Source organism: Lissotriton helveticus, chromosome 3_1, assembly GCF_964261635.1.
Source record: "Lissotriton helveticus chromosome 3_1, aLisHel1.1, whole genome shotgun sequence".
Classification (NCBI taxonomy): Eukaryota; Metazoa; Chordata; class Amphibia; order Caudata; family Salamandridae; genus Lissotriton; species Lissotriton helveticus.
The window spans coordinates 1,557,322,904-1,557,347,580 of NC_136061.1; the positions used below are offsets into that span (position 1 = coordinate 1,557,322,904).

The window sequence follows — 24,677 nt, forward strand, 5'->3', positions numbered from 1 at the left end:
AATCTCAGGCGCCTGCATGGTGTTATGGCGAGAGCCCCGTCGTTGGCAACCGATGCAGCGATCCTCTCACTGGACGCCACAATGGCGTTCGACTTGGTAGAGTGGCGGTACCTCTTTGCAGTCCTGCACCATATGGGCTTCGGCCCGAAATTCATAGGGTGGGTCAGGCTACTGTACGAACAACCAGTGGCGCGGGTGACTGCAAACGGACATGTCTCGAGAGTCATTTCATTAGCAAGGGGCACGAGACAAGGCTGCCCGCTCTCGCCACTACTGTTTGCCCTGGTATTGGAACCATTGGCGACTATCATTAGGACCACGCCACTGATGCGGGGCATCGACTGGGGTGATGGCTGGAAGGACAGAGTGTCCTTATATGCTGATGATATGCTAATATACCTGACTAACCCGGCAGAAGGGATTCCAATCTTGCTGGTGTTGTGTGAGCGGCAGGGTGTTGCATCGGGTTACAAGATTAACTGGAGGAAATCGGTGCTCTACATGCTGCGTGGCACCCCGCCACGTCTGGAGGTGGATTGCCCCTTGGCGGTGGAGGAAATTTTCTTCAAATATTTAGGAATTCAGATCACCCGCGATCATGTGACCTTTCAGGAAATGAATCTGAAACCACTGCTCGACAGACTGAAAGCGGACGTGCGCCACTGGAAGACACTCCCGCTGACGTTATTGGGCAGAGCGGCGCTTTTCAAAATGATGGCGCTGCCCCGGTTCCTCTATGTTTTGGAAAATACACCGACACTGGTTCCACCTTCCTTCTTCAAACAGATATCGGGGCAACTGTCAAGACTGTTGTGGGGAGATAGTCCGGCAAGGATAGCACAGGTGAAACTGATTAGAGATTGGTACAGTGGAGGGATTGCACTCCCAAACCTGGAATTATACTATTGGGCGGCTCACCTCAAGGTGATTAACCAGTGGTTACACGCACCGCAGGAGGACCCGGCGTACTTAGCGGACAGACGGCAGCTTGGCATTAATACACTTCTGGCCCCGCTCTACAACAAAGGCCTAATGGCAAAACTGGTCGGCCCAACTAAACACACCGTAACGCTCTGGCATAGGGCTCAATCCCGACTGAAGTGGGGGGGGGGGGGTGATTACACAACTCACACCCTTGTGGGACTCTAGGGCGCTAGGAAACTTGAGACGTAGTAAAGGATTTGACCGCTGGGACGCTATAGGGATTTCCACGGTGGGAGACCTATGGACAAGGGAGGGGGTGGTTCCGTTTGCTACTCTGAGAGAACAGTATGAGCTGCACACCACTGAGACATATCGATACATACAGATTAGACATGCATTACTGGGTGCACTGACACCAGGTACTCAGGTCCCGGAATCGGCCCCTTTAGAGGACCGACTACTCACTGATTTCATGGAAGCTAGCGCTACATCCCTCACGTATCGTAAACTAGTGAATAATTTGCCTGACCCATTACAGAAATTGAAAGAGAAATGGGAGGATGATGTGGGTGCACTGGATGAGGCAGAATGGAATGCCGCAATGGCATCGCCTAGAGAGGCGGGAATATCAGCAAGGTTCCGATTGGTACAGGTCAAGGTATTGCACCGAGTGTACTACACACGCACTACACTACACAAAATCCAGAGGGCAGATCACCCATATTGTCTACGGAATTGTGGGGAGGAGGGAACGCTGTTCCATACCCTTTGGTCATGTCCGACCATACTAGACTACTGGAAGCGTGTGGCACGCATGATCGCCCAGACGCTGCAGCTCCCGTTCACTCCTGACCCTAGAATTTGCTTGTTGAATGTATGGGGCCCGAACGACCTGACATCATACGGGCGGAAATGGGTGGTCATAGGGGTGATGTTAGCGAAGCGAGACATAGCGCAAAGATGGGGGGCATCAGAGACACCGACCTTGACACAGTGGTGCAAAAATATGGATATGCTCATGATGATGGAACGGGCAGTGTACCAGCAGAGGGCTAATCCACGTAAATGGAACAAATTATGGCTGCCATGGAATGTTTACAGGGGGGAGCCTTGTGCACCTCTACAGGAAGAAGAAGATATCGATAGTTCGGAGGAGGAGGAAGATGTAGCGTAAAAATGAGACTGCGGGTGGGATGGGGTGGCGGGGGCGCGGATTGCCTAGATATTGTCTCGCCCTTCTGGCGCGAGGGATGTTAAGGGTACGTGTGGGGGAGGAGGTCCGGCAGCCGGCCTGGCACAACTAGAAAGCTTACATATACCTACCATGCTTCTGTGAGACCAAGCTATACACCTGAATGTTGTTTGTTGTTTAATGTTAAAGGAAAAGAAATGTTGCGATTCGAATTGATTATGGCGGAATGTTGACGCCACGTATCTGAATGCTTGAACCAGTACATATGCTGACATGGTGCAACAATAAAAATATTTATAAAAAAATAAATAAAAATAATGCATCTAATTCATCTACGCTTCTTGCACTGGAAATACGTTGACGAGGTTTCCAAGCGCTATACATTTTGGTTATTCATAAGGTTAGTATGTGTTTTACAGCTTGGATACGAATACAATATATTCATAAGGTTTCCAAACCCTGTACCACCCAGGTACAAGCATTGAATATTCTTAGTGCCTCTATAAACTTATACCTCATCTAAAGCCATTCTGTTTTGATGGGCGTTATAACGTCATACATCTCGGGCAGAGACAATGTATTCACAAGAGTTCTAAGTTACTTAGTAATGTACTTATAAGACTTCATAGCCTTGTGTATGTGAATTATCCATCCAAAGCGCTGCCCCGGTCGTGGACACTGAAATTCCTTTTCAAAATAAGCTAGATCATTTTCCTCTATTGAACTTGGAAACATTAGAGGTTCTAGCACACCAAATAAAATCCGGCTCTCCGTGCGACCCTGCTCCTCCAGGCCCGCTGGTTGTGGCCAGCAGAGCCATTCTTCCTACCCTCATGGAGTTGCTGAATTCCTCCATTTTGAGTGGGATGGTGCCTTTGGCATGGAAGCATGCCATGGTACGGGCCTTGCTGAAAAAACCTGCCCTTGACCCAGCCAATCCTAGCAACTATCGCCCGATCTCTTTGCTCCCATTGGTAGCCAAGGTCCTCGAGAAACACATTAACACCATCTTGACGCAGTTTCTCGAGGAAAACCATCTCCTTGATGTTTCCCAGACGGGCTTCCGTCCGAAACATGGGACAGAGACCGCCCTGCTAGCTGTGACGGAGGAGGCGAAGCGGATCTTGGATCGGGGGGGGGGGGGGGGGGGGGGGGGTCAGTGGCAGTGATCCTCCTCGATCTGAGTGCCGCATTTGATACGTTTCATCATAAAATTCTTGTGAACCGTCTCGCCGATCTGGGTGTGTCCGGAGAAGCCCTGGCCTGGTTCAAGTCTTTTCTAACTGACAGACCTTCCAGGTCTTTGATGGCACATCCGTTTCGGCAAGCAGGCCTCTAGGGTGTGGAGTACCTCAGGGTTCTTCACTGAGCCCTACACTCTTCAATGCATATATGAGACCGCTGGCTGGGATTGTTCGTCCGCATGGTATTAACATCCATTTCCTATGTGGATGACACCCAGCTAGTGGTTTCCCTTGTGCAGAAGAGTGGTCTTCAATCACTGCCGAATTTAGCAGTGTGCTTGGAGGAGGTTAAGAGCTGGATGGTGAGCTCCTGTCTGAAGCTCAATGACGATAAGACCGAGCTCCTGCTCTTGGGCCCGGCAGCCCCTTCCACTTTGGAGCTGTTGTGGCCCGTGAGCATGGGTGCGGTCCCTGCCCCCAGAGACAACATCAAAAGTCTGGGGGTATGGTTAGATAAGTCATTGACCTTCAATACACAGGCTACTAAGGTGTCGGCCACCTGCTTTGGCCTCCTTAGGGTGATTAAAAAAATCCTTCCCCTTCTTCCGCTTGAGGCCAAGCAGATAATTATACAGGGACTTATCCATTCCCGCCTGGACTTCAGCAACGCCCTGTATCTTGGGGCACCAGAATATAGCCTACAAAAACTTCAACGCACCCAAAATTGCGCAACCCGCGCACTACTTGGAATCTCACGAAGAACGTCAATAAAGGCTGGGCTAAGAGCGCTTCATTGGCTGCCCATTAGGGAAAGAGTGAAGTTTAAATCCCTGTGTATTGCTCACCAAGCTTTCTGGAAACTGGGCCCAGAAGTTAATCACTCCTTGATCTCCCCGTATTTGCCCAATAAAGCGCTTCGCTCTTCATCTGGTTCTCTGGCCAAGATCCCTAGAATTTACAGAGCCAGATCAGGAGGTCGTTCCTTCTCCTATAATGTATCAAAGCTATGGAACACTCTTCCTTTGTATATGAGACTCAATCCCAATTTGTCTAGCTTTCGAAAGCAGCTTAAAACTTTTTTGTTTCAGTAATTAGAATCCTCTGTTTTTTTGACGGCATCTTTTAGTCCTAGCGCCTGGACGCCTGAGGGCAGCTGTAGCGCTTAACAAATCTTATTTTCATTTTTTTCATAGATAGCTTTTCTAAGCGCTACACATTTCAGGCATAAAACATGTATTCCTAAGGCTTCTAGGCACTCTACAGTTCGAATATAGACACTGTATGCAGCACTGCTCTTGATTTCATAGCACAACTCACTTGATTAAAGTCAATGTATATTATGTTACGTTGATGTATGCATGTTACATGTAAGTAGGATGTATTGCTGCCCCTCCTTCGACACCCATAGGTAGGGCTTGGCGCTCTGGAATATGGCACCGACCTGAATGCTGCCGCCCTAAATGGAAAATCAAGCAGGCTGCCCCATACATGCGCACACAGGTAACCTAGGGAGGCACTGGCAAGGAGGTGAGCCTTTCTGCTTGGATACTAAAAGATTGGGTCATCATAAATCTAAAAAAGGCCTAAAATATGATTAAAATGATGTAAACTGTCGTTTAATTTATAAATCATTTTTCAAATCTAGCCACTTCGAACATATCCTCAAGCCAAGAATGAATCGTTGGAATAACATTTGTCCTCTAAAATAGTAATATATTAACTTTGGCTAAACTGAGAGCAGTGGAAAGCCATTTAAGGAAATAAATGTACATGGGTTGGGTTGGAGAGTGTGGGTTTCCATAACAGCCGTTCGGTAAAAGGGACATTAGTTGGTGGAGGGCGTAGAACCATAGTGAATAATCATAGCTTCTTGGCGCTATCCAATTTATAAACATGCATGCTGTGCTGAGATTTCTTCTAAGCCACATGCATATCAGAACAAGCATACTTCATGAAGGTCGTGGGGGCTGCACACTTGGGGGCACACCTCATGTTGGCACTAGGTTTCTAGGCACCTCACATGTCGCGTGTGAACCATAAAGTTTTTTTAAGTTGGTGAGGTGGGAGTTTTCACTTCCTGCCCCACAGTAATTCCAGATTGCAGTACTCCTATCTGAGGCTAGCCAGTTCGTCTGGAGCCTTATCAATGAATGTTGCCTCCTCCCGCATCCCCACCCCTAACACATGGGAAGTGAGTGCACAGGGGCTGAGGAGAGTGGTTGGTAGAGGAGGGGGCGCAGAGAAGCCTTTAAGAGCATCTCCTGGCGACCAGTCCGCCGCACGGGGCAGCAGGAGCCAGAGGGGAGGTGGCAGCTCTGAGCTGCCCAGAGTCTTAAAGAAGCAGGAAGGGGAGGGGGGAGGCAGGAGGAAGGTGCTGCAGGAGGTGGGGAGCCGGGCTGGGCTGCAGAGGGAGAGGAGCAGGGCATAGGGAGAGACAGGAGGCAGGGGCAGAGGGGGGGTATAAACCAGGGAACGTGACAGAGGGGCTGGAGATAAACATTGTGGGACATGAGGCGGTGTTAGCGCAGGAACAAAATGCACTGATGATGCATAAACGTATAAGCAGAACAAATGACCGAAGAAGAACAGACGAAAAAGTCTCAGAGTACAGCATGGACAGACATAAATGACCAGTCACCACTGCAATATATACATGTATGCACCAAAACAAAAGAGATTATGTAAACATTAATCTTTAAATATAAACCCATTAATAATAAGTGGATACTTAAAGATTGGGTCATCATAAATCTAAACAAGCATCACTCAGACAGACAGCGCATGCGCAAGAACGGTAGCATGCGAGACACAAGAACAGGAAAGGAGAGAGCCCCCTGCTTGCTGGAAGGATGTCTTCCTGTCATACAAATAATTTTTACAACTAAGTGGGAAAAGTGTCCATGCGTTTCTGGGAGTTGTAGTCATGATTTTTTTTACTTTGACTAACACACCTGAAAACATCAATTTGTAACGGCTAGAGCGGCTGAGTTTGAAGTTGGGAAACCAGGTTCGAGTCTGGTGGGAGTCTCAAACAGCCTGGGATCCCAGGCAAATCAATTAATCTCCCGGTGCCTAGAAATGAATGTGTCCATCTGTAATGCAACTGGTGCTCATGGAAAGCGCTCTGACACCTTCGGGTCGAGTTCGCGATATATAAAACTGCAACAACAACAAGAGTCTGTGCCGGGAAGGTGATGAAAGCTTTAGAAAGCAGGCAAGGCTACCGACTAATTTTACACTGGTCACGGTTAACACTCTTTTCTAGAAGAGAGAAGACGCGTTTATCTTGGCGGGTTGAATTAAAAAAAAAACAAAAAAAACACATGGCGCACCCTGGTGTCCAATAAAGAATAGGCGATCAGTAACGTGCACGCTCAGAAAGCAGACTGTACTGAATGTTCTGTGTACATTCACAGCATCCTTCAAAGCACATCTGACATCATTCTTTCCTCCCGCCATTCCGGTCCTTTACACTGCAAACACTCCCGCAAGTCCATGCAATTAGAGGACATAACATTCTGAACAAGCACCTACCTCTCAGTGCCCTCACTGCATTGCGAAACTTCTCGATGCCGGCCAGGAAGAGAGCAGTGATCGGCGCGCGGCGGGGACGCTGGCGCCGTGAGCATGCGCGCAACTGAATCTGCGCGTGGCCAGCACTTGTCGCTCCCTCTCCCATTAGGATTGCTGGGCGCGTGCCCAGCTCTTGTCTCCTTTTGTCGGCTGACATGATTACAATAGTTCTCTGCCGAGAACGCGCTTTGCGCGTCTCTAGGCCGAGAACTAAAAAGCAGGGGATAGGTGAAATATTTCATTTATTGTAAGAAACTGCCAAGTATGCAAGGGTGAGTGTTAATGTGTAAAGGTATGTAAAATGCTGTTCCTGAAAGCAGAAGTCTCATATCACTCTGCTCGAGCTTTGGGCGACCGGCATGGCCCTCAAGACTTTCCTACTCTACACCCGCAGTCGACCAGTACAGGTGCTGATGGATAACATGGCCGCAAGTATGTGTGAGGCCCCTGTGTCTGGAGGCCCTGGGTCTGTGGTCTTGAATTTACGTTCACGATGGCCGTGAGCCACCTGTTGTGCTCCCTGAAGGTGCAGGCCTCGTAAGTCGGCACCATTTTGTATACCGTTAGTGGCTTTACTTTCTTCTTCGCCCTCTTTACAGTGTTCGGCTAGTAGATTAATCCAATTACATTGATTAGCAAGGATCCACCAGAACAAAGATATCCAAATTAACTGCAGATATTAAAATTTGTCACAGATTATGAACATTTCACCATGATATACCTTACTCTCTTTCCAGACAGAGAGAAAGCCAGCCAAAGCACCAAGAAGGTCGAAGGTTAAAGTCTAGTCGGCAGAGCTATTACGCCACTAACAAAGTAGGCTAGAAAAACTGCTGCAACAAAGGCACAAATTTATTGTAATGTGGGGTCAGCAGAGACGCACCGTGCACTAAGGGGTGAAGAGGGTCAGGAATCATCCAAACAGCCAGTCAGGAAGCCGCCCACTCGACTCACTTGACACCCAGCCTCCATTTATCCCCTATGATTGAATGAATGTAGCGAACACGTGTGTTCTTAAGAGGCACAAACAGGCAAGAGATTTTGACGAAAGGTAAGTCAATTTGCAGAGACCCTGTTGGGGGGACCAATCAAGGCTGTTTAACTGTTATCAGGAGGCTCAATGCTGGGTTAAGAAGAGATGCACAAGTCTCTGTACATTTTTATTAGCTTCCTTTCCAGAACAGAAGAACAATGCGAGTATGTATATTAAAAACAATGCAATTTTATGTAGTTCTAACTATTTTTTTTATAAGAAATGGGGCATTCAAGAAGTTTTCCCCGTACATTTACATTTCAGGTGCACAGAAAAAATTGAAACATTTTCACCAATATTGAATTCATGTTCTAAAGATTTGCATTGCCTTTACTCATCCGTTTCAGTACTCACCTTCTAAAAAACTTCTCAAGAAATTCTCGATTTTTTCTCACGCCAGTCTTTTTCCCACAGTGTGGAAAGTTGAAAACAATTTGGTCAAATCGACTCTTGGCAGTGGCAAAATAATCCTTAAGCTTGGTGCAGTCCACCTGGAAGTATACTTGGGCACCTGAAAAAGACCACCGTACCATTAATACTTTAGCATTCTGTTTTTAAAAAGGAGGATACTACCAACTTTTTATAAAATGCATTTAAAGGACAATTTTAGTGCCAATTTTTTCTGAAATAAGGACTGCTTCTGAGTGTATTTTGTTAAAAGGCAATTTCCTGCTCTTAATCTAGATTATAATGCACAGCAGTTTTGGTGTGGATTAGAAGAGGATGTGGCTTAGCGGCTAGAACAACCGACCTCAAAGCATGGGAACCGGGTTTGAGTCTCGGCAATGACGCTCAGCATCTGTAATGAAACTGGTGCTCATGTATAGCGCTCTGATACCGGATATCTCCGGGTCGAGTTTGCGCTTATATAAAACTAGCAAGAACCAACAAAAAGGTGACAAGTCCAGCTTTGCTAAGGGCCTTTCACAGTGCTGCAACACGTGTCGCTGCAATTTTTTGTACATCATGAACCGTTTGAGCAAGAAGCATTTGTTCTTGTTAAAATCTGCAGGTTATGCAGCTGATGATGGATTATATGGCAAATACGGCAAATCCATAATCATGCAAAAACCGTTGCGGCAGCACAATCTCATAATTTCAGTGGCCCTGCCTATAAAGAATGCGGAAATACTGCCCTTGGAGGTGGTGTGGCCTGGCAGCCTAGGATGGCGGCTGTACTATGATGTTGTTTTGTGCACCTGATGTCCCCTATGAGAGGAGGAAGAGGAGAAATGTCACTGGGAGTAGTGTGGCTGAGCTGAGGAGAGAGGGCCAGGTGGAGAGGAGGTAAAATACCGCAACTGAGCCTGTGCAGAGGGCGCTGGCCGAAGAGTTTCCCAGGGGGAGACTTCTAGCCTGGGCAGCGACTGAGTTTGGCAGGCTGTGGGAGGCCTCATATTGGGCCTATCCTTGCTCCCCTTTACTATGCCTCCTCACTAGTGGTGGTTCCTCCGCTATGGTGGAGGAGCGTCGCCCCACTGAACAATAGGAACTATTGTTATGATCATTTTAGTTTTCCTTTGCAGTCAGTGGCTCTTGGGCGGGATGGGGCTGGGCACAGCAGTGGAGAGGAGTGCTTTGCACTCCTTAAGTGGACATGACTGCTTGACCGGCCCTCTCAGGCTCAACAGTCATGCGCACTTTGCTACTCCCCCACCAGGCTGCATTAAGCAGCCTGGTGAGGAACATCCAAACCCTCCCATTCCCCATCTGAGCGCCGATCCATAGAGCTTAGACCAATCACAGCTCTGCTGGCCAGGACTGCAAGAAGAAGGAAGAGGACGGAGAACGGAGGAGAGGTGGCGGCGGCCGGCCATTTCAGGTAAGTGGTTTCTTTCCTTCGTCCTCATCCCCGTCCCTCCCCGCCTCAACACCCGAATCCGGTAGCAACCGCTACTGCTCCTCACCCCCGGAGAAGACAACGGAGGAGCAGTGGTCAGAGAGCAGTCCTAAAGATGCCTGCTCTATACACAGATCTAAAGAGGAACTTTTGGCTCTCGCTGTGGGTATGGGGACCCACCAAGAGACGGGACACTAGGGCAACGCCAGGCAGGAGAGCGGGCGGAGCAGCCTTGTGGTGATCCAGTAGCCAGGCGTGGCCTCTCTTTCTTCTGCCGTTGGCTTGACGCTCTGCTGATTTGGGGTGTTTGATCCCCCCCTCCTCCCCCATCGGGTGGCTGCCGGTGTGGCTCTCCTTTTGTGAATCTGGTGGAGGATTGAGTATATTGGGACTTGCTTGTAGTGCCCAAGTTAATGCTGTGGGGAAAGTGAGCACTTGGAGCAGGTGGGCGAGCAGGAACATTGAGGGCCCAGGGCTTGCTGCTAAGGAGGCTTGGTCCCCCATCGCTGGCCCTTGCAGACAACGCAAATTAGGATGCCACTTTTCTGTATCTGGGGCCAACCCTGACATCTTGAGGCAGGCCACTAGAACAGAGCCACTGCAGACGAGTTAGGCTTGTGTCATACAAGCAGTGCTCCTTGTGGTGAGGGCCGTGCTCGGTAGCCCAGGAACTAGGATCAAAGACAAGGCAACAGTGGGCACAAATAGGGGAAAATCAGTAAGTTTGGAAAAACTACTTTCTCCATTGAAGGAGCAGGTGCTGGAGTGGCAGAAAGGCCCTGTTGGACTTGACCCTTTTGACAGGTTCACCCCTAAACTTTTTGCCTTTTATGTGACCTGATATTAGTAGTTTTTGGCCTCTGCGCACTTTAGCACTGTGGCCCAGTGTAAAGTGCGTGCGCACTCTGAGTGCGTGGGGTGGGATTGGCCTGCCCTCCCATAGGAATGCATTGAGGATATGTGTGTCCCTGGTAATTCCTGGTATGAGAGGAGTGTAGGGGCGAGTTTAGTATGTGCGATCTTGTGAGAATAAATGCTGTGCTATGGTGTGCGCAGATGTATGATGGCTGGTGGAGAAGTGCCACTTTTAGAAGTTGGCATTTCTGTGTGTGGTGTGTCTCCCTGCCTGATGTGAATTGCATGTCTGGCTTGTGATTGACAGGTGCTGGATGATGTGGTTGGCTCCAGGAGCCCGGATGAGTCTGCCCAGTGGTGAATAGGGAGATCTGCATTTAGATGGGAGGGAGGAGTTGAACCTGGGACCTGAATAGGGCTGTGCCTTCCTTCCACAATGCTTGCTCCGCCCCCTGTGGTGCATCTGAGCACCTAGCCCCCACCTGACAAAGGAGAGAGGAGCTGAGCAAAACAAAGTGCTCCAAAGCTCCTCTATAACAGTGTTAACTGGTATCCCTAAACCCTGTGCTGCGACACAAATGGGATATGTGTATAAAAGAAGGGGCTGTGACTCCAGGAAAATGTTCTGTTGTGCGTGTGCTGACTTTAGGGGGGCACGCTGCCAGGAGGAACCGCCGCGGGACCCAGCTGCTGCTTCCCGAGCGTCCCTGCGTGCTGGCCTGTCTGGCAGCACCAAGGACTGTTTTACTCCTGCCCTTTTTATTGCTTCATGGCTCCCCAGCGCCTCGTGAGCGCTACTTTCTAATTTCCCTGGAGGAGAAGAGAGGAGCTGGCCCTGCGGCAGTACGACGCTGCAAGGGAATCCCAGCGTGTGGGATTTCCCCCCTGAGCTCCTTATTGAAGCTGGAGCCCACCCCGCATTTGTGTGCACTCGAGCGGGAGCCCACCCTGCTTTATTATTTATTTTTCGGGTGCCCACCCCGCTTATGCTCGATTCTGGCGGGTGCCTACCCCGCCTTGATTATTTATGTGACGGGCGGGTGCCCACCCCGCATCGCCGCCAAGACCGAAGAAAAATCACCGCCGCAGCCACGAGTGGTGTAAACGTTACCGGGCCGCTGCTGTCGAGACCCGGAAGCCAGGCGGCCCTGCCTGGTTGTGGGTGGGGACGCGTGGCAAAGAGGATTTTGCCAGCCGGTGATGAGAGGGAGGACGGGAGCCTACTCCGCCTCCCAGGACGTCCCGGAACCGGAAGAAGAGTCTAGGCAGAAGCCCACCCTGCACTGGACGGTGCCCGAGGAAGCCTGCGATTAGGCGGGGCTCCCGTGTGGAGAGGACAGCTCCGCAGCCACAGAGGAAGTTGGAGCAGTGCGTTCTCCCTTCAAGCTGCCCCCATCGCCTGCCAGGAGTGGCCCGACGGCGAAGAGGAAGACTGGAGGAGCATCCCTGAGCCCGGTGAGTGAGGGCTGGGCGGGATACTCTGACCGGCAGCTCCTTTCTATGAGCAGGCCTGCCGATGCGGGCCGCTCCAACGTCCTGTGCATAGTTGTCCCTAAGGCCGGCTGAGTGAGGGCTCCGCCTCCTGCTGACTGAGCGGCCTGCACCTGACAGCGGGCCGCTCCAACGGTGCCAAAATTGTTCTCAGAGCCCGTGGGGCTCCAACGAGGGGGGGAAAGGCACATTGATAACAAGAGCCCCAGAGCAGGGCCCCGGAGTGCTGTTCCTCGCCACAGCTGCACTGCCATAGCGGGCAGCTGCAACGGTGCCCATAATTTATTCTTAGGGCCCCAGCGAGGGGCCAGGGGCACAGTGGTGCCCGAGTGTGCATTACTAATTTCAGCTGCCCTGTGAGAGCACAGGCAATTGCAAAGTAGGGGCAGATTTTTGGTTGAGAAGCCCCAGTTGGGGCCCAAGAGGCACCAGGAGTGCCAGACAGTAATTGTGCACCTTGGCTTTACTGCTTTTTGTGGCCCTAGGGCTAATTGAGTATCCCTACCTACGCCCTGACATTCTGGACATTGGGCATTGTGAGCCCCTGTGAAAGGCCAGTTGGCCTGGGGCCAGTGTCAGTGCGTTGCGCCCCCAATTGGGGCACCCTGGCTTTATGAACATTGTTTTCTAAAGTGTTTTATGCTTGCGAGGCCTAGTGCCTCATATGGTGCTTGTGCATAATGTATTTATGCCTCCTAATGTGGCTATGCCTAATGTGATAATGCTGAGGTCATTATTGCACCAGTAGTTACTGGTTGTGCTCTACATTTATAATTTGTGCTACAGTTATTAGATGTTCTACATTTGCTAATTTCTACTAAGTGATGATTCGGACGGTGGTCCATGTGTCCCTGTAACGTGTATATAATCCCCTGTGAATATTGCCCTTGCCATTTGGCGCAGTGTAAATGTGTGATTAGGTTTCTAATGTATTTCTTATAATACAAAGGCTATTTTTATATATAACCTTGTGTGGAGTTCCTTTTGTGGTGCGCCTAGTGTGTTGCTGCTGTGTGTGTGTGTGTGTGTGTGTGTTGCGCAAACGCTTTACACATTGCCTCCGGGATAAGCCTGACTGCTCGTGCCAAGCTACCAAGGGGGTGAGCAGGGGTTATCTTGGCCTGTAACTCCCTTGCCCTGACTAGAGTGGTGGTCTCTGCCTGGCTTTGGCCCAAGCCCTAGCCAACCAGAGATCCCATTTCTAACAGGCCCCACCCCAAAAGAACGATATTTGTTCAGCCACAATTCTCCAGCCTATCCAAAAGATCTAGAAAAAAAGACTGGTTGCAGGGCGATGAAGATGTCCCTACTTCAGTCACTTCGGTCTGGACTGTTCACATGAGGAGCAGGGTCAAGACTGATTTTGCATATGGCTGTGTCCAAACTGGGGTGGCATAGTGAGCAAAAGAATGATGGATTCAACCCAGATCTCTTGACTCAGGGTGAGTCGCTGAAAAATGTCTGCACTCCGTCCATTATCTTGTTGTGTTTGCTTTGCTCTCCCTAAGTGGCCAACGGTATGCCCAGACGTGGGTCCCTTGCTTGCTGTACCACTGGTTTCAAGCTAGCCTGGCTGATGAGGGGTGATACCACGAAACCAGCTCCAGGATACTTGTTCCCGGTCCAGGGAGGACCTGGCCTGGTAGATCAGGCTGGACTGTTCCCATAAGGAGCAGGGTCAAGACTGATGTGCATTAGCCTGGGTCCAAACTGGGGTGCAATAATGAGCAAAAGAATGATGGATTCAACCCAGATCTCCTGACTGGGGGTGCGTGGCTGAAATGTTTCAGCACTCCGTCCATCATCTTGTGTTTGCGAGGTCCCTCCTCCACCAGGATTTGGTCCGGGGTTCCCACAGCGAGAATGACAACCCAAAAGATGGAACAAGAGATGCTTGGGCTCACGAAAGCAGACAGCGCACTTGAGTAAATAATCTTCTACAACAGGATCCAGCAAAGATAACACTCAACATCCAGCTCTGTGATATGCAGCAGTCTCTGTGGTGAGGGGGTCACCATTTATTGCTGCAGAAAAAGGGTATTTGTTGAAAATGCGGGGATGGAGGGAGCGGGGACTGATCTTCTCTCGCTACATTGGACACTTGTGGACATTCATAATTTAACGCTTGTTTCTTTCTTTATGAGTTAGTAATGAGGGCACAGTCACTTTACAGTTAGAAGATTTGGGGGAGTAGGGTTCGGTACAGAGGTTTTCTTATTGCTCACCATACTGCAGCACAAACATTCCACAATCCACAGGTATAAAGCACCATTACCACACCTTTCCATGACACATAAATCAACGGCATGACTGTACAGTTTAATTTCTTGGAACGTTAATGGGCTTAATGATCAGGTTAAGAAGGGGGATATTACAACTGGCCCAGGGGATGGGCAACAGACATAACTTCCTTGGACGCTACAGCTTTAACAGGGTACATCACACCAGCTTTACTCAAGGCGCTAGAGAAGTGGCGACATTGCTCCACATATAATTTCCTTTGGTGGTCTCTGACATAGTGACTGACAGCCTGGGTGGCGGGAACGATGGAAGGGGGAGCTTGAATGAGATTACCTATGTCACCCCCCCAACACTTAATTGAAAGCACATTGATGCAGCTGACAAGTGTAATTTTGGCAGTTCCCGATGGTCAGATTATTGTGGAAGTAGACTGCAATAATTTGAGGCACATAGAAACTGACTCCAAAGAGAAACCAACCTAACTAGGACAGAGGCAATTGTTCATTGGGCCAAATTATTGGGGCTTTGTGATGTCTGGAGTTTAAGGTAAAATTATATAGCTTGCGGGTAGTACTCGAGACATGGAGTAGGAAATTGAAGCCCTTGGACAGCAGATAAAGACACTAGAACAGCAACAGACCAAGCTCTGTGACTATGAGGGCTGGTCCCTGCTGGAGGCAACCAAAGCAACCCTTAAACAGCATAGACAGGGCGGGGAAAGCTGAACTTTCAGCTACGAATCAACAAATTAGGGGATAAGATGAGGAAGTTCATTTATTTGTAAGCCAATAAAGATAGAGTGCGGAAATGTTGCTAAAATAAATGGGCGAGGTGTAACAGTATTCCACGCCACCCAGGGAATAGCTGAGGCTTTTGAGATCTATTGTGAAAAATGTTATCAGAAAATCCTACCTGCACAGTTAGAAAGACTGCACTCACTGTCACAAAGTTTGATGATGCCATCGCTCCCCGACCAATAGGACGGATCTGGATGCTCCGCTCACAGTAGAAGAATGGACGTAGTCCATGCAGGACAAGCCAAATGGGAAGGCACCTTGCCCCAATGGACTTGCCATCGAATATATTAAGAAACACACAGCTAGCCTTATCCCACTCGTCCTCGCAAATTATAGAGAAGCACTCCAATCCAAGGCATTACCTCCAGATATTTTCAGGGCCACAGTGGTGGTTATCCCCAAACCTGACAAGTCATTAGCCTGTACCTCATATACATCGATCTCACTCATCACCATTGTGGCCAACTTAGTAGCAAAGGATCTTGTCAAAGCCTTGCAAAGGTGGTGAGATCTCTTGTCATGAAAGATCAAAAATACTAGCAAGGGGGATGAGACATAGTATACACAGACTTGACACAGCGCTGGCACAACTGGATGGTGCGTCAGAGCCATTGGCTCAACTAGAGTTGCATTTTGAGAAGGCTTTCAAATCAGTCAAATGGCCTTTTCTTTACAATGTATTGGAAAGGATCAACTTTGGCCCATACTTTTGTAATTGCTTAAAAGTCCTGACTAACTCCCCATGGGCAAGAGTCTGTGTCAATGACATAGTGTCCAGGAAATATAGGATGTGGAGAAGAACTGGACAAGGCCACCCTCTTTCTCCCCTCCTCATTGCCCTAATTATCCAAGCTTATGGCAAATGGATACTTAGGGATGCGTAGTTGTTGGGACTGCAGTGGGATGGAGGCATGGAGGACCGCATTTCCCTATACGCCGATGACGTTCTCCTATACATCAAGAGACCCGAGCTCTGTGTCCCCAGATTGATCCAAATCTTGGAACTATAGGGATAGACATTGGTCCACTGTGTAAACTGGGGCAAATCAGCTATCATACCACTGGTGGGAGACCCACGGTCCTTGTCCCCCTAGACCTCAATTATCAGATCTGAAAGAGGTCCCTTTAGATACCTGGGAATGTACATGTCGAGAGATCCTGTGGATAGCTGGGAACGAAATATAACTCTTATAACAGACAGTCAAGGAGCAATATGCTACACTGGTGTACATTGCCATTAAATATGTTAGCTTGCATAGCTTTATTTAAGATGGTGGCTCTACCACATATGCTTAACCTCCTTCAAAATTATCCATACAGGACTGCACCATCTTGGTTTACAAAAACATAGGCTAGTGCAAACAACTGTGTGTGGAAATCCCACCCCGGACAGTTGCACACAAGAAATGTATTCAGACGTCATATGTCGGGGACTCTGGCTGCAGACATGAGGCTGTACTACTGGGCAGCATAAATGCTGCCAGTCAATGACTGGATTTTTGGGGCAGATACAATCCACCGATTCATATAGAGATGGCAGCATTTGATGATGCAGTCCCTTGTTCTTGACTCTACTGGGACACGAGCCTGGTGTTGACTGTGCCTTCAGTGACGGCGATACCAGTTGAAATCTGGTAGGGAGCATTGAAAAGGATAAGAAGGGATGGACACTAACTAAAGAAACAATCTTATGGTGTAGATCTTGATTTAAAAATATCTCAATTACAGGGATTCAGAAACTGGGACAAGCTGGGAATCTCCAAGCTTAGCGACATCTGGGCACATCATCATATGTTATCCTTCAAACAGTTGACTCAGGAACATGAGCATCTCAAGTCTCAATTTTGCTCTTTTAGCAATTGAGACATGCACTGGAGACCTATATGGGGCGCCTCAACTCACAACCTGAATGTTTTAGCATCCAAACTTACTATGGAAGTAATCTGAGGGAAATGTATATCCGGTTTATACAAGGCATTGGTGAATAACGTCTCAGTTCTAATGGCAAAACAACGAGGCAGATGGGAGTCAGATCTGGATAAACTGGACAAAGAAGAATGGGTCGAGGCCTCAGGCCAAGATGTCAGACGGCTGGTAATCCTGGTCAGGCTTAGACTCATTTCATTTAAACACTTCCACAAAATATACTGCACCCATGATGGACTGTGGAATATGTGGATAGTGAGCACACCAGACTCCTTAGATGTGGATCGGTGAGAGAAACATTGCTGCGGATGATATTAAGACTACCCAGTGTCATGTATTCCTATAGGTTCTGAATCGATCCCCCTTTTCCTGACCCTATTCTAGTTAAACAAACCAACGAGTTAACTAGCAGTCAGCCCATGAGGCAGAAAACCCCCATGATGCAGATACCGTTATCTGACGCACTATCTGATTAGGTCATAACACTTGCGATCTAATTAGACAAGCAATATTCCTCCAGCCCCTGATAAGGCATACGGAGTTCTCATAACAAATCAAACCTATGACAACCTGGGCAAAACCCTGCGGCCATTGTTTTGATTAGCTTCTTGCTTAATTGGGTACTGCCTTTGTGCAGTAGGTTGTGATTTTAACTGGATTTTGTGAGGAGGAGAATCCTCATCCCATCCCACGTGATTTTTATATAAAGCAGGTGCTAGAGCCACTGCCAACTTTCTGGCAAGTGTGTATTTTTTATGAATTGGAATTTGATTTGAGAAGGCAGGCATAATTACTTCTTTGCCATGAGGGCACTCCCTGACAAACTCTGGTGGCCAGTCTTTTTCAGCTAGAAGGATGTCATAACCCTTGGAGAGATTATCCCAAATAGTCCCCTTATTTTCCTAGTCTTATCTCCCTCTATACGTAATGTTATCTCGTATATCTTGTGAGGTTTGCTAACCCTGGTGTCTGCAGTTTCCACTTGAAGATATTCATTCGTGTCCACTGTCTCCAGATGATTCATAAGGACTTTGCGAGCTATGCTCACTTCTGCTGCGCTGTCTAGCATTGTCTGAGCCCACTCCCCGTTTTTCAGTTGTGTCCTCAGTATTCTCGGCATTGTTAACTACCTTGATACTGGCTACCTTCTTTTTTGGAAATTGTAATTTCTTTTTTAGCTGAGCAGGTTCCTTGTCTTTGGACTTGGCGTGCTCTTCTCTTTGTTCTGATCGTCCTCTTCTTTCCGATTTCTGCGAGGAAGTGTGAAAAGATTGAGAGGGACGTGTATCAATGTCTTGATATCTATCAGGCTTTTTTATATTATCCCTATTTCTAAGGTTATATCTTTTCCCAGAGGGGTCACTCTGAGGTGACCTGTGTCTTTGGTTCGGAGATTTTTCTCTTCGCCTAGGAGACCTTCCTCGGGACTGGAATTTCTTTTCTTTGGGATTGGATTGTTTGTTTCCATCCCAGTTCTTTTTTGGTGAATTATTATTAAAAAATATTTTTTCTGGACTTTCAGTCAGTTGTGGTTTTACTGGTATTCCACCTAAACTGTCTCTACCTAGTTCCTCATAGGATTTTTCTATGATTCTGGCAATTTCAGCTGGTTGGTCTGCTATATCTGTCTCTTTTAACCTCTGGCGGATCGCCACGTATGCTGCTTCACCTTTTATGTTGGCTAATAATATAGCCGAGACCTGCTTGAAGTCTTTCAGTAATTTCATACCAAGAGTTAAAGCGGGTTCAGGACCATATTCATCTTGAATTTGTTTTAGCACATCTGGTATTACCGAAATGGATGGAACACCGTGCGTTTTTGTGTAGATGGAAGCAAAGACTGTACCCCAAGTGTCACAGTCCTCTATGTGTGGTGCGATTCCCATTGGGAGACAGATAGTCAGAATCCTGTGCTTTTCTAGCGGGGTGGTGTCAGGAAACACCGCCTCAATTTGGGTGATTTTCTGCGCTAGCCAGAATGGTATTTGTTCCCGTTTAGCCGGTACTTTACCTAGGCAGGATTGGATGTTCTGTGGTGTAATTTTATTTGTGTTCCCCTGGTGAGGGGTCAGCTGTGGAAGTTTAATCGCTGGCTGAATTGTTGAAGTCCGCATCACATACTGAACTAATTGTCTATGAATTTTTATTAATTGTTTTAACTGTGTTAAAAGGTTTGGTGCAGACATCCCATCGATGTCTGGATGTGGTGTGTATCCGGCCAGGACCGGCCACGTTGCTCCTGGTCTACCTAAAGGACCGAGCCTGGTGATGTGATTATTATGTTTTAGGGCGCCATCAAATAAGAGCAAATGCTCTTGGAATTTGAGTGGTACTTCCACCTCCTCGAAAGGAGTGTACTCATTAGGAGGTTCCTCTATTTTGTAATAGTGGAAGTACTTTGTTACAGCATTTGCTGCTGGAAAATGTATCCATGAATAGTATACCTCTGTCTGCCGATATTCGTGTGCCTCAATTACGAATATGACTGTGCCACCTCTAGGTGTCAGTCCATTTTCTATAAGTTTCAGGGTTATAGATCTCCTTTTGATGACCGGGATGAGTATTATATCCCCGTCCGCATCTAGTGCTGCAGCATCAGCCGCTGCGAGTTCAGCTGCTAATCTAACTGCCTCTCTTTCTTCTTCATTGTCTGACATTTTACTGTCCTGAAGGTTATTTCTTTTGTTTGCAGATCAGGTTTCTTATGGAAACAAAGATTAGATGCACAATATTTTGGAACTGTTTATCCTTCAACGTTGACTATACCAAGAACCATACATAGGAGTTCCCTCCTGCGAGGTCTGGCGGATATAACCTTTCACCCACTCCAGACGTCTTTGGAGTATTGTGGGAAAAGGGGTCTGAGTGAGAAAGCACGACTGAGTTACTCTAAATGTCTTACGTTAGTTTTATCGCCCTTTCCAAACGCGTTGGGCGCCATGTAGTGTAGTTCCTATCTTCCCAATAGGCTCTGCGCATTGGAATAATACCTACAGCAGTAAAGGCCTAGGCCAGACGTTAACTAGGTCTACTACTGTCGATACTAGACTTAAAGTTTTGGGTTTGCCAGCTTAGCTCAGAGTTCACTAGAAACTTTCTCGAATGTTCAAGGAGGAATTAACTTCCCTGATTAGACAAGAAGGGATTTAGTTTTTGACAACCATAGAACATGACAACTTTGCTCTCCCCTAATCAAGAGTCAATCTCGAGAGTCGTGTGAACAAAAGGCAAATTATTTTACTCAGTCAGTACGTGCATTCTTTGTCTCATCAGAATGTAGAGAAAAGGAAGAGACGGGCGTGTTCAATAAAAAGGTGTTATTTATTGATCAGTCTCTTTTCTCATACAAGAGAAATGGATCGATATTATTGCAATACTTATAGTTAAGTAAAGTGCATACATTAAAAGCAATAGTATAAAATAATACTGTAAAAACATTGATATGGTTTCTAAGCCATAAGATGTTTTAAAATGAATAAGATATATTACATACACATATACATTTGACTAAACGTACTCAACTGGTGTTTCTAGATACGCCTACCCCGTGTACCTGACCTAAGTCTAATACGTGGGCGGGAATAGATAGTTACAGTTTAAGTTAAGTTTGTTTTTGCCAAGTGAATAACTAAAGAATTCTCTGTGAGGGGTTATTCAGTTCTGTACCTGGAAGTTAGGATGAATGAGGAATGGTATCTCTCTCTCTGGTCTCGATATTCCAGGCTGCCTGCGAGGGCTGCCCAGAAACGCCGGTGCTGGATTCTCGGCAGGAGAAAGCAGCGCGTCTCTCAGCGCGTCAGAAAGGCGGGGCTGCTGCCAGCGGGGTCTGCTCTGCTCTTCGCTTCGGCAAGTATGGCTGCTCCGTCTCGTCACCACGCGTGTGTTTGCATATGGCAAGATCGGTAATATTCATACCTTTAAGGTGCCGAGATTGACGTAAGGATGGACATAGATACGTCAATAAGGATGTCATACGACTTGCTCGTTAGCACATTCTTTTACTAAAGTTCTCGGTGAAATCAAAACAATGGCCGCAGGGTTTTGCCCAGGTTGTCATAGGTTTGATTTGTTATGAGAACTCCGTATGCCTTATCAGGGGCTGGAGGAATATTGCTTGTCTAATTAGATCGCAAGTGTTATGACCTAATCAGATAACACGTTCCTGTGCCGTAGTGTGACTGCGTCAGATAACGGTATCTGCATCATGGGGGTTTTCTGCCTCATGGGCTGACTGCTAGTTAACTCGTTGGTTTGTTTAACTAGAATAGGGTCAGGAAAAGGGGGGTCGATTCAGAACCTATAGGAATACATGACACCAGGTATCCAAAAATAATAGGACAAAATTCTGGATACACTCAATGAGTAGGTGGGGATATCAAAAGAGCGGAGCTCAAGATGGCCCTACTGCGGGTATTTACTGGGTGAGATGGTCATTAGGGTCAGAAACAATTGATTGGCATCAAGAGCATCCTGGCCAGGCGAGGCATCACTCGTGAATGGAGGCCTGTGATGCGCCATGCTTTCCTGATTGGATTTAAGTGATAGATTATTGCTCATTTCAGAAAAATCAGTGTTTAAGCCTGGGGGTATTTGAAAAAATACACAAAGGTATGGGACACCAGGTGGGACCACTTCAATATAGTCAGTCCCCGCATAAACAAGATAGGCTAAAGTTTTCCAGGTGTGGGAAGGCGATGAAGAGCTCTTGGAATTGTGTATTTATTTTCTTTTGTGATCCCAATTGTTATTTAACTATAAATGAATCAAAGGTGTGGCGATATAAGCTAATATTTTAGAGAGATGATCATTTATTCATGTATAGATGTGGTCAATTAAAGTTGACATGTTTTATAAACAGAATTTATAATAAAAAAAATATATATTGTCCATGCACTTCGACTCAAGGCCCTCATCTAGTGCTCGTCCTCAGTGGGGAAAAAGTTCAGTACATTTATATTAAGTGCATTTTTGCACTTTACACAATTTTTGTATTAAGCAAAAGTTATATTATTACATTAATAAATGTTGTAATTCGAATTCCGAGCTCCTTAAATCCAAGCATGTTAGTACCAGCAAAATGTTGGGGTAAACTCTGTACCGTTTAATTGGAGATAAAAATGCCAAAACACCAATGCCCACGCTGTTGCCAATTGTAATGTCAATTTGTGGTAATGCCGTCTTTACCATTGTAGTAACAGTTGTCAGAATTATGAGAATAGTCAAAGACTTTCCACATGAAGCTCTCAGTTATTCCCCCTATTAGTGAGCATACCTCCACCCACCAGGCAGTCAGTTATGCTTCTACCTGCCCGAAACACAGGCAGTAATCAATGCAGTATACATAATGCACGGGGTGTCACTTTGTTTTAGTGAAAAGTGTAGTGGGAAGAGAAAGGATGAAGAAAAGGAATAATACAGGTAGGAAATGTATTATGCTCGAAACCACATCTGCTGAACGACTTAATCTAATGCAAGTAATGTAAATAATTCAAGTGAAATCAGATTACTGAAAATTCCTGACTCAACGTCCATCAGAGAAGAAAGGGACATGTACCTTATGAGATGGGCTTTAAATGTAGTGTCTGGAGTGCCCAGCCACTTTGGAGAGATCTTGGGCAACTCATTACTATGTAATACTTAAACAATCAAGCAGCAGGAGCAGTGTAACCTGAGGAATAGCTGTCCTGTCTAAAGCCTTGTTCTGTCACATCAGCGTTTTGAGAGAGACAGCTCTGCTGTGTAAATACTGCGCCTGTACTTTCTGTTTCATTTGTGGGATATTCAGTATGGGTCTTGTGTGACAGCTCTGCTACCTATGGTCTCCTAAGGATGTGTCTGTGTCACCCAAGACTGGTCTGAGACTGTATTTTCTTTTTTGCACCTCAGAGATAACTCTGTAGCCTACATTTAGTCTGTGTAACCTGTGTGACAGCCATGCTGTTGCTTTTCTCAGACTGTCACATTTTGTGGGCTTTGCTCTTTAATGTTTGAGCCTATACGTTCAGTTCCACCTAAGGAATAGTAATTTAAATCCAGAGTCCGTGTGTGGATAACTAGGCTCCAAGTCTCATGAAGGTGGAGCACACAGATAGCAGTGGTGTGATACAGGCTCCTTTACTATAAGTCATAAGTTCTTATAAAGCGCACGATTCACCAAAAAGGTCTCAACGTCACCACCAGAATGTGGGGGAAGGGAGGTACTTAAGGTTATGTTGTGCCACTGGGGAGCCGAACACCCCTCCTCTATTTGCAAGACCCAGTGGCATTTCGTGTCAAATGTAAAACTCTATTTTTCGGAATCTAAAGCTCCTGTCTCTTTAAACATTCAAGGAAGTTGCAGAAGATACACTGGCTCCCAAAGAGTGAACATCATACAATGTGCTATAAAATTTCCAACGTATGCTATAAAGATAGCAACATTTCGGGCAAACTGATAAAGACATATAATGTTAGTGTCATCAATTACGTTGATTTAAGCGTTAAGGAAACTGCTGTTAAATTATAAAAACTAATGCTCGATATCTGCATGGGTATTTTTTTTTCTAGCTACAAAATTGGCATAAAGTTTTAATGTTGGAAGATCTACATTTTGTCAATCACAAGAACGTGTCTTAATAAATACAAATCATGGCACAAAGTGAAGATAAACAGAGCTGGGTCGCAGTCAATATGACACATTTTCACAAACGGGGAGATTTCTACAGACTGAGTGTCAACGGTGGGGTAATTTCGGAGTACATACCTTTTGTTTTCATTAAAGTGGCACCGTGCATTGCCAAGAATTGGCTTATCTTCTAAATACCACTATAGTGCCTTTGGTACTATAGTGGTAGTTTGGTCTCTTACATTAGAAACAACTATTCAGCGACTGTGCAATTCCATTTGAGAAAACAAAGCCTGAAAATACAGGCTAATATACTGTCTAAATAGTGACCATACAGGAATATCTCAACAAAGAAAATGATATGCATTTATTCACAGCATCCAGCAACTGTTTCCAAATATGCTAACAATGACATTAGAACAGTAGATCAACCCAGTCCTATCACAGGCGGGGAGCAAGATTGCCATATTTCTGTATGGTGAGAGGTATCTGTTTTCGGTGTTTATTTTTTGTGTGAATTTCAGCAGGTCATTTTCAGTGTTTCCCACTTATTAAAATGAGTGTTTATATATTTTCACGCTCCAGACATATGTTGCCAGACAGTGTTTTCCATACTTTACAGACCCAAAATATCGTTGCCTAAATATCATCTGGCAAAAATTGATTTATAAATATGGTTTACAAAAAACACTCCATTGAAGATAATAATAATAATGAAGAAATCTATCCACCAATGGAACAATATTTTTCGAAACAATATCGGGATCAAAATATTTATGTCAGACGATATTTTTTGTTATCAACATACTGACATAAACCCCAGAGCACTTAAACAATAAAATGTTCATTGTAGCAGGACCATCTTTAACACGACCAAGTCCTAATTAGTAACTGAATAGGAATACAATAGTATTTTAGGCTCTGAGACACTAAGCATCTACCATGGATAACACCCTCTGCAAACCTTTGAGCACCTACAGGCTCCATTAAGGTAGAGCATACTATATAAAAAAATAA

The 24,677-nt window shown here is 46.4% G+C and overlaps 1 protein-coding gene across 2 annotated transcripts in view; it reads right to left on the reverse strand.

Moving 5' to 3' along the window:
• FDXACB1 (ferredoxin-fold anticodon binding domain containing 1) overlaps window positions 1-24,677 on the reverse strand; it is a 149,824-nt gene that overhangs the window by 65,350 nt on the left and 59,797 nt on the right. For both annotated transcript variants that reach the window (XM_078682314.1, XM_078682313.1), the window contains one exon: window positions 8,261-8,417. In XM_078682314.1, the coding sequence (XP_078538440.1) occupies window positions 8,261-8,417 (157 nt within the window). The remainder of the gene's footprint in view (window positions 1-8,260; window positions 8,418-24,677) is intronic.